At 38.5% G+C, this 11015-nt stretch overlaps 2 protein-coding genes across 2 annotated transcripts; both read right to left on the bottom strand.

Moving 5' to 3' along the window:
* Positions 1 to 231: 231 nt before the first annotated feature.
* On the bottom strand, positions 232 to 1110 carry LOC128859779 (chymotrypsin-1-like). Its single transcript, XM_054096857.1, has one exon. The coding sequence runs from the start codon at positions 1069 to 1071 to the stop codon at positions 247 to 249; it is 825 nt and encodes a 274-aa protein (XP_053952832.1). The 5' UTR covers positions 1072 to 1110; the 3' UTR covers positions 232 to 246.
* Positions 1111 to 2384: 1274 nt separating this feature from the next.
* On the bottom strand, positions 2385 to 7224 carry LOC128859784 (uncharacterized). Its single transcript, XM_054096868.1, has 2 exons — positions 7145 to 7224; positions 2385 to 3564 (listed from the first exon to the last, which is right to left on the bottom strand). The coding sequence occupies exons 1-2, from the start codon at positions 7157 to 7159 to the stop codon at positions 2515 to 2517; spliced, it is 1065 nt and encodes a 354-aa protein (XP_053952843.1). The 5' UTR covers positions 7160 to 7224; the 3' UTR covers positions 2385 to 2514.
* Between the last annotated feature and the right edge of the window lie 3791 nt (positions 7225 to 11015).

Here is an 11015-nt window from a genome sequence, read left to right on the forward strand (position 1 = left end):
ATGTGGGTACATCTTCTGACCTGTGCTGCATTCCGACTGTGAAAAATTTATTAGGAATCAAAATAAATAAAGCTTGTTACTTCCACCCTGTTGGAAAAAGGTACCTCCCAGTTGTCGGAATAAAAAATGCGATGCGATCTTACTCGGTAAGTAAAAAACCAATAAAAACGTAGGAAAGCAGTTTCTCCGCTTTTTTTACTTTTCAAGCCGAAACGGAATACAGAACAAACTTTCTATCTGAACTCTTCAAGCCTTATCCTCCGTGGACGCACTCAAGTGCGTACGTATGAAGTCATGATAGTACGTCACACTCGCATGCACATCTGGATATCCCTTCGCACAGGGTAGACCCCAATTAACCAAAGCGACCAGTGTACCATTATGCACCAGAGGACCACCTGAATCACCGTGACATGCCCCTTTACCATTATCATTGAAAGTACACAAGTGTCCTATGTCAACATAGTTGGACAAATTATCAGGATGTGCCTTGCGACACTCCTCATACGGCACCACGCGCACAGTCAGCGTTTGCAAAATATCCGGTGTGGAGCCACCCAACGCCATAGTACCCCAACCGGTAAGCACCAGCTCGTCATCTTTCTGTAATGGCTCATAAACGTACTGCACAGCCTGGGTGTGTTCATCGAAAGCGATCGAATCATTCAAATGCAATAGCGCAATATCGTTGGCATACGCCGGGTGATTGTAGTTTGAGTGCATCACAATGCGATCCGGATAGTAGTATTTGCCGGTGTGGTTTTTCAGATTTTGTGCGCCAGTGAGAACTTGAATTTTTGTAGGTTTTGCTCCCGCCACACAATGTGAGGCAGTGATGATCCAACGCTGATCGATGATCGCACCACCACAGAAGTGACGGCCATTAAGACTTTGCATGGATATTTGGTAAGGTGCGAAACCCTCGGGCGCCGCTTCGCCTCCCACAATGCGCGAATTCGTTTGTGGTGGATAGATGACTTCGTCTTCATCCTTTGTTATAATGCGGCTGCTAACAGCTGCGAGTAGAGCGAACTGGAACAGTAGTAGCGCGATTTTTTTGTGCTGATACATTTCGTTTACGTTGCAGTATTTGGAATACCAAGTATTGGGACACAGCAACGCTTTTATGTTAAAAAAAACTAGAACTACAACTTTGTTGTGCCCAAGTAAAGTAGTAAAATTGAAATTAAGGGCTCTTGTGGCGCACTTATCTCTAACTCGCCATTGACATTTATGCATAGGAAGCCTACGACCTGCTGCGATTTTGTAAATTACCACTAATGAGTGCAACAGAATGTGCACTTAACGGCTTGTTAAGACAATGCGAACGGTGAATTTTTGTATGGAAAATTTCGTATTACCAAGTACTGCTCAATGAGAGAGGTGGCACGGTGGCACAAAATTATTCAGCCAATTTTTTTAATAACGTTTTCACTAAAAATAAACAAAAAAAAGTTTTGAGTGATGAAAGTCGCGCTCCAAACGACAAATATGATTGACGTACGACGCCATTATAAATTTTCACAAATTATATTGGGTATGGGAATAAGTTCCCGGGTGTACGCGCCAATTCTACACAGGGTTTGATTGAAAAGTAATGAGCCTTATTCTTTTTAAGCATCCTTTTGGCTTATACAAGTAATATTCTTCAAAATAGGACCCATCCACTGCAGGAAACATTTTTTTAACTCATCCGCCGGAATCGCGTTCAATTCGGCTGTCACAGTTTTTGGATCGCCTCGATGGAGTCGAAACGCCTCCCCTTCAGCTTTCTTTTCAGGCGCGGGAACAAGAGGAAGTTCGGAGGAGACAGGTCTGGGCTGTAGGGAGGGTGGGGAACCCCCGGAACCCCCATCTTGGCCAATGCAGAGGTGCAGAGGAAAGCAGTGTGCGCCGGCGCATTGTCGTGATGAAGGGTCCAATTGTTGACGAGGTCGGGCCGAACCCGGGCGACGCGGTTTTTCAGTCAAAGGAGCACTTCTTTGTAAAATGCCGCGTTTACAGTGCTTCCTGGAGGTACAAACTGTTTAGCTTTACGCAAAACTTGATCGAGTAACGTTGCTCCAACGATCGCTGCATTTTCGCCACTGCAAAATCCTAACACACTTTTAAAACAGCTTTCACGCGCGGAGCGATGTTGACTGCATCGGTGTTGCCAGCGAACTGGAACTAGGTTCTAGTGGAAGGGGAAGGTCCAACGATCATTTTCCCTACCAGCCGATTCGGTTGATCGCTTGGCAGACGCTCCGCACGGGAAGGCTCATTTCTTTTCAATCAAACCCTGTATGTATATAAATTTATATCACTGCTTTAACGCACTTTAGTATTGTATGATGAAAGTTTGTATAATATTTTATTTGAAAATGGAAGCTTAAATTCTACAGCCTTAAAATTAGATTAACAAATGAAAATTATTGAAAATTTCTTGAACAATGAAACTCTGTTCATATACGAGTGTGCAACAATAATTTCATAACAACTAACATTAAGCATTCATTGGCAAAATGAAAATCTTTAATACTTATTCGCGGGTGGCAAATACTGAGCAGGTGGACTGATGCCATTCGAGAGCTGATCCTCGTATTGTGCTTCTGGACCGGCCTGTTGGTGCTGAGGCAATTGTTGTTCAGGCAGCTGTTGCTCTTCTTCGATTTCTTCCTCCTCTGGCTCATCGAGTGAACCCACAACAGAAGTGATGGGCGCCAAACCCTCATCGGTGATGGTGGAAGTGCCGCCCAAACTGTCATATTGCGACTGAATTTGTCGCTGTGCATTGGCGGCCTCCTCGGGTGTGCGATATTTAATGAAGAACACCTCGGGTTTGTTGATGTGTTGTGGCGCCTCTTGAATGGCTTCTTGCAAATCGGCTGCAGATGTCTTCTTCGATAGCACATAAACAACGGTCTTCTCCTCATGCAGTGCCTTGGCCAAATTGACAGCAGCAGCCTTGCTCGTCTGCGCTGGGGTCTTCACGAAGAGCACATTATAGTGTTTGCGTGGCTGTGCAGACAATTGGGTAAATTCATCTTGCAACTCGTCCTCGCTTTCCTCTGGTGCAGTGTGGATGAAGAAATTCTTGGTCACTATAGCTTTTTTGGGTATCTTAACGCGAGGACGTGGACGGCGTTGATGCTTGGCAACTCTCACGGGTGCTAGCGATAATTGAAAGCCAGCTGGCGTAGGGAAGTTTGAAGGCATTGGCAATGTGTGTGGCGCCAAAGGTGCAGACTTTTGTGGCTGCCGTTGTAGTGGCTGTGGTGGTGGCAAAGGTTGTAAAGGTTGTAAAGGTTGTAAGGGCTGTAATGGTTGTTGTGGGGGTAGTGGCTGGCGTGGTTGTTGTAGTCCAGGCAAATACTGCTGGCTAGGCTGGTTAATTTGTAATGGCTTGTTTCTATTGTCTTGTATTTGTTGTTGTGGCAGGGAAGGGATCAGCTGCATGATTAACGGTTGTTGGCGAGCATTGTAGATGGGCTGCTGCTGCTGGTTACTGTAAATGTAGCCGTTCTGTAGCGAGATATCGGCAGATGTTAGGACGGCTAGGGTGGCCAGCGCCAGCGAAAAAGTCTGCAAAGGGAAAATTGAGGAAGGTAAGTAATGGTAATATTAAAGCTACTAGCCAAGCAAATATATTTCTGATGTTCTTCTTGTAAAAAAAAGTAAAAAATTTAAATTAATGCAACTTTCATTTTTTTTATTACATATTTATTGCGTTTATGAGCGCCCCTAACAAATTTTTTTAATGGCCCTTTCTGTAAGTAATATTTTCTAAAATTCATTTACATTAAAAGTTTAGTATCGAGGAAAAAAATTATTTAATGCATTTTTATGTTCGGCTAAAATTAATAAAATATCTTTACTCTTTTTAGAAAATTTAAATTCTTTTAGTCTTTCTATAAAAATTAAAAAGTCTGGCAAAAATATCAATTATACTAAAGGGTTATTTTGAATACTTCGCTATTTCGGTAGATGTCACTTTTGAAGCTATCATTTTTTGATATTTGACAAGTACAACCTACGCCATTAATAAAAATGGAACGATAAACTCTTAAACAACGCATTGAAATTATTAAAATTCACTAAAAAAAATGGTGAAAATTTGGCAGAGACGTTTCGTAAAAATCGAACATATTTGGGTCATCGTGAAGCACCTTGTCGGACCGCAATACAGAAATTGGTGAAAAATTTCGAGCTGTTGGAACAAGTTAGTGATGTAAAGAATAAAACCAGTCACTCAAAAATAGTCGAAAATATTGCTATTGTAGCCGAAAGTGTTGAAGAAAACCCAGGTGTGTTCATTCCTTGTCGTTCTTTGGAATTAGGCATTCCACAAACATCATTACACCGTATTTCTCTTTATTATTAGGCTTTTAAGGCTTATAAAGTCCAGTTAACACAAGAACTCAAGTCGCCCGATCATCAACAACTTCGTGTCATTGCTGATTGGGTCGTTGAAATGCATGAAATTGATCCGAAATTCCATCGAAAAATAATCTTGAGTGATGAGGCCCATTTGCACTTCGGTGGCTTCATCAACAAGCAAAATTGTCCGATCTGGGGCACAGAAAATCTAAGAGTTATTGTTGAGAAGCCTCTCTATTCTCAACGTGTGACTGTTTGGTGCGATTTATGGTCCGGCGGAGACATTGGACCTTACTTTTTCGAAAATGAAGCTGGAACAACAGTTACGGTGAATGGATTGCGCTAGCGAGAGATGACTAACGATTTGTTATGGCCGGAATTGGAGGGTATTGATCTGGACAACATTTATTTTCAACAAGACGGTGCTACGTGCCACACAAGCAACGAAACCATTGATCATAATACCTATTAGTATATATAACAAATTTTTTTACGATACAATACATTTTTTTTAATGTGAAATATGTTCTAAGCTTGCCATTTATAAAAAATTTCTGGCAATTCTGAAATGATCTCACTATTTCTTTCGATAAAATTGAATATTATAATATTACGTATAAATAATGTTGCGCAAAACTAATCACTCTATCTTAAGATTTATAATTTTTGCAAATGCCGTCCAACGTGAGTCATATTTGACACTTGTGAGCTAGACAGTTGTAGTACACGAACAACCTAACAATCTTGATCTACTCCTAGCTAGAGCTGGACAATTACAGAGAAAGTGTTCCACTGTTTCTTCCTCTTCCTCGTCTCTACAACTTCAAGATAAAATACTCTTAGCGTAGAAAATGCCTACCCTACCGAAAATGCCAATGACCGGTGGCACAAGCCACGACTTTCGAGATGTTTTCTTTAATGGTTGAGCAATTTTCCTGATCTTTTCTTATTTGTTTGCTGCCAAATTAGCCTGGTTGCAGCACAAAAATTTTTTTTTCTCTCCATAACCTATTAGCCTCCTGGAGAATATTATTTTGTATCCTTAATTTTCAAATTGCCATAAGAACTCCCTTATTGTCTCTGTTTTCAAGCAGTGGAAGATTAGTACCCTTTCTGGCTAGCTCATCGGCTTTGCAATTTCCTGCCATATCTTTATGCCCCAGAACCCATATAAAGCTAGTCTTGAATACGGTGCTAATATCATTTATAGCTGGAAGACATTCCTGAGCAACCTTTGATCTTAGTATAGCTGCCTCCATTAATTTGATAGCTGCCTCGCTGTCCGAGAAGATATTTATGGTATTTTTTGTTACGGATGAGTGTTAAATTACACAGTTGGCCTCTTTATGGCTAAAACTTCTGCCTGGTAGACACTACAGTAGTCCGGAAGAGGGACAGGTAATTCGAATTCTAATACTTTTGAAAAAAACAAGGCTCGTGAACTGGAAAATTCATTAATTAAATTCAAAAATTTATTGAGCTTAAAAAGTTGATTATTATTGAAGAATAATTCGTATCGTTTCTTTATAAGGCTAAAAATGTATTAAGCAGGTCTTCCATTAAAGATATATTTTTTTTAGATTAACCTCGTGGTGTGCTTGTATAGGGTGTTTTTTAAGAGTTTGAACAGTTAAAATGATAATACAAAACTGAAATATTGTTGGAATGAATTTCTTTGAATCTAATCTGGTTGATAATTTCATGGCATTTATTTTTTGAATATGATATCCGGCATATGTCCGCCGCAGCGACGATCATTCGATCATTCCTATTTTGGAACACTTTATCCAATAAATTTGAATAGCAAAGCTAAATGAGTTCAATCAGCAAAAATTCGGCGCAAACGATGTGTGATTTCAATTTTTGCACGAGCTGTATTTTATCGGGCGGTAAGCCAAGGATCTTATATAAAATTTTCCCCGTAGTCGAAGGAAAAAGGTCAAATACTACTATGCCGATTAGTTCGGCGTCTTCTTCAACACTTTGTTCAATGGACTTCACCAATCATTTTTTTATAAAGTAAATCTCCATAATTTAGAGTCGTACTTCTGATTCTGATGACTTTCCAAACCTTACTGAACAGAAATGTCCGTACAGTTTGCCATTCTCAGCTGTCAAGTCATAGTTATCGATATCATGCAGCTAAAAAAACACCCGATATCTATCAAAATGCTTAGAATGGTAAGAGGAATTGTTTTCTACATCCGACCATTCGTCCGTGTGCCCGATAACTGGAGCAAAAACTAACATGTTTCAATCAAATTTAGTGCAAACTTGATGGCGCAGAATTAAAAAACACTCGATACAACCTGCATTTTCTATAAAAAAAAAATGAAAAACATCGCTCTGCACATTTAAATCTTAGTTTTTTTAACACCCTTGACACATGGAAAACCGTCAAGTCTCAGAGTGCAATAATAATAGGCCAGTGCAATCGTCTTCAAATTATTTTCAGGCGAAGCTTTTTTAAGTCAATCCTAATGTCCGTAGTGGGCTTCACACCCTAAACCTATCACCAAACATGTGTCTCACTACATATATATTTTTTACTAGATTGTAATTTGGCTCTTATTTAAACTAACTACAAACTGCGCAACTACTTTCCAATCTTTTCTCTCGTAATCCAATGTATTCAGGTTTTAAATTTTCTTCACCACGAAAATGTTTTGTTTGTTTTTTTTCTTTGTTTCTCACAAAATTTATTGCATAGGTATCTATGTAGTAATTCAAAGTAGTTCAAAAGGTTTAATCACTTAAAACACAAAACACATTTTTATCCACGTACCCCAAAGATCTTCATATTGAAACTTAATTTGATGCCAAGTTAAGTTGGTTGAACTGTTGACTTTAGGTGGAGACCACTCGAATTTGACTGTTGACCAACTATAGGCGGTTCTTGCTTTTTATACTAACATTCGTAGCTCTCAACATTCATCCAACAGTCACTTATCATTTTCTCAATTGGTTTAGTTGGTCGGTGATGAGCAGCGCAAGTAACAAATTCAACGTCAGACCAAAGTGACATTCGCCGGTTTTGCTTCTTAGACTAACACATCTCACACTTAATAATCAGATGCAATGCAAGAAAACCTATAATTATAACAACAATAACACGAAATTTGTATACATTTTCAAGATTACAATGACAATGTGAAGAGTATAAAAGGTATTACAAATACGTTTGTCGCCAAGTAAACAGATGCTTTGTAATGATTTCGGCCATATATGGACGAGACAATGGATATCTCAATTATTATGCTTCGAATTGCTGTAAACTGCTATAAAAGTAGATAATAACGACCTATGGCGAAATTAAAAGCAGCAGTCGCAAGCGAAATTTAATTCATAATCAATTTGAAATATTGCATTCACATTTAAAAAAAGTTGGGTTTTTAAATTATGAGCATGGCAGTATCAAGGGCGAGAGAAGGTGTGTGGAGAAAGGAAATATTACAAAGAATTCGTAAGATTGCAAATATCGCTATGCTAAAAATGGAGAGTGAGTTAAAGTGAGCAGGGAAGATGCTAAGGGATTGGATAAGGGATGGAGAAGAGAACAATTTGGTGAGGAGCTTTGAGGTTTAACAACTTTGTAAGCTGTATGGAGTACAAAATAACTTAAAACGATTAAAAACAATTCATAACATTAATAATAATTAAAATATAAATAATTAAAATAAATTAAGAGATTTAAAAATACTACCTTTGGCAGAGGGAAACCAAGCGGTACAGCATTGCTTAGAGCATTCAAATGATTATTGAATTGATTGACTAAATAGGAGCTAATATTGGAACAATATGCAATATGATTAAAGCACTGAGCTCGGGGTTATACCGTATTTTTTTGTCGGGCCAGACTAGCAAGTACAGTACTTAAACACAATTAAATCCAGAGTAGGCATGGACTTCGATCCAACGATCCTCGCCATGCAGTTTACTCCATGCCATCCAGAGTCGTGCTTGACAAGAGATAGAGTGGGGTGCTCAAGAGGCTCAGAGGCTCAACTGTGGTCAAAATCAGAAAATGAGCCGGGCAAACACTGTTTTCTCATTTTCACGGATGGCTCCAGGACGGAGAACGGTCGGTTGTCGCTTGCTACACAGCTCATGAAAAAATGGTTCTATCGCAAACGAAGTTCCCTGAACGCCTTTTCTCACAAAAGAAGGAGGTCATATGGCTACTTGATCTTGCTTTTCAGCACCATTGGTCTTCTTACTCTGAGGCTACGTGAAAAGCATGGTCTATGCCAATACGTGCGAGACTATTGTATGGGGGAAGAACGAAATCATAAGTGATATATGGTATAGTCCGCACTAGGCCAGAAAGTCATGAAAAACTTTTATATGCTCATTCTGTGTTACTAGAGGAGCATGGTGCGCATTTAATGGATATTCAATTTCATACATAAAAAAGCGCGATGAAGTAAAATAAAGTCATTTCGATAAGTTTTATTGTGTTTTGTTTATGAAAGAAAATCAGAGGTGTTGTTGAATTTTTCTTTTTATTTTCATTTCTGACACGGTAGGTGATTTGCTTGCCGCTACCAGTCCTAAGTAGTGGGAATCCCCACTTGTCGTTGCTTAAGAACAATGCCTTCTTACTGCTTGAAGCGCCATTTGTGTCGATTCCCGCTTCCTCTTGCTGGCGTCTTCTTGAATCACCCCTTGCGAATAGATAGCATAACTAGTCACTGTTCCAGCGTACATAAACGTTAGTAAACACAAAGGTATACTTAAATGCAAAAATGCTTTGCTATTTTGCCCCCTATTTGGATACAAATTTTTTGATGAATATCAGTAATTCAGTAAATCAGTAAATTTTAAGACACATCAAAACAAAATTGAAAATAAAGAAAATACATTCTGTCAAAAAAATATTGGGAATTGTTCATTGAAAAAGCGCGCGTTACACAAATGTTTGAATTTCTTTTGCTGGAATGTACGTATAACTCTTCTCTATAGTGTCGCAGAGTTTGAGGGTGATCTGGCAATTAGTTTGTTTTTGGCATTTAATTATATCAGTCAACCGCAGGTGTTCACTGCGATTTTCACTATGGATAAAAATTTCGAACAAAAAATTTGTCTTAAGCAGGCGGCTGAATAACGCTATCCACATGAGCCGAAACCCAAAAAACCACGTCAAAGTAGGTCAAAAGTGAAGGAAATCGAGTAGCATTTCTTTGATTACACAGGCCTGCAAAATCTCGCTTTTTTACAGTTTCTAAAACCGCTATGGGTGTTTCCTGAAGGTGTTTTTATCCTGAAAACGAATATGACCTTGAAAATGCTCCAGAACGTCAGGATTTTGGGCAATTTGAGGTTAAATAGTCAAAAAATGCAGATTTTGGCCATTTTTTAAATTTTTTTTTGAGCAAGGTAAAGTTTTTTTTTAATTTTCCACAACGGCATCGCAAAGTACTACTCTTCAGCTTTAAAATCAATTTTTAAAAATATTTTTGCGATTAATGTAAAAAAAGTTATACTATTTTGAATTCGTCCTTTACAGGGGCATTAGAGAGTTAGAAAGGTTGAATTTGCATATCTAAAAGTCTCCAATTCAAATAGAATATCAGTCGATTGACTTTGACTAAATTCGAAACTAGACTGTAAAACATCATCAATATCCTCAGGTGACACAGGGACAGGAAAGCTCGGCCATGTTCTACCGGCTGATCAACTGATGTAACATTAGGATAGATAATATCTTTTTTATTTTTGGAGTTACATCCACTAACATCTATACAGCAAAAAAGAGGTTGTCTGTAAAGCCGGTTTACTGACGATAGTTTAACCCATTAATGACAAAGTATGATATATCATACGCAAAAAGAGCTTCTTTCAAAAATTCACCAAAAACCCACTATTATATAAAAGCTTTTTATATTTACAGGGTGAGTGAGATAAAAGAGTAATTTGAAAGGAAAAGCTTTTTAGTTGTCACTTAAAGCTCTTTTATTTACATTTTTCGCGCCAATTCATGTAGTGTTTTTCGGAAAAGTGAATAATGCCACGCAGGTGAGTTTTATATCTTAAAAAAAACCAAGCAACAGTATTATATACATAAAAACGTGCATTAACTCAAAGTTGAAACTATGAGGCATCGAATACATATAAAATGCAGTGAAAAATTTGCCTCGAAATGTGTTTTAGCTTTTTGTAAATCATTGCGTATGTTTTATCATACGTAAACGCTACCCCAGTTTGGCTTTACGGGCATTCATATATAATACCTTTTTATAGACAAGCAACAACTGAGGAGATAATTGGATGGCTCGAAGATCTGAATGAGGACGATAATGCAGATATTATAGACGACATCAGAAATGCCAATTCCATCGACGAGACTTTATTTCCACCTGAAGAACAAGAGTTATGCGATTGCGATGATGCAGATGAGAACGATAAAGGTATACTGGGCGACTTGGGCAGTGGGGTCCTAAAAAGGCCATGCGAGATAAAAATTGCTAATTAAGAAGTGGATAATGTACAGTTATTTTAATGATGTGATCAATTCAAAAACCTCGCGGTCAGTGACTTCCACTCAAAGGAAAACGAAAAACCCCACAATTCGTCGAAAGTGGTCTAAAATAGAACTAAAAACAAGAGAAGGCACAAACACAAAATACGCGTTCACACTCCGGATATTGCAGCAGATA

The sequence above is a fragment of the Anastrepha ludens genome, chromosome 2 (genome assembly GCF_028408465.1).
Source record: "Anastrepha ludens isolate Willacy chromosome 2, idAnaLude1.1, whole genome shotgun sequence".
Taxonomy (NCBI): Eukaryota; Metazoa; Arthropoda; class Insecta; order Diptera; family Tephritidae; genus Anastrepha; species Anastrepha ludens.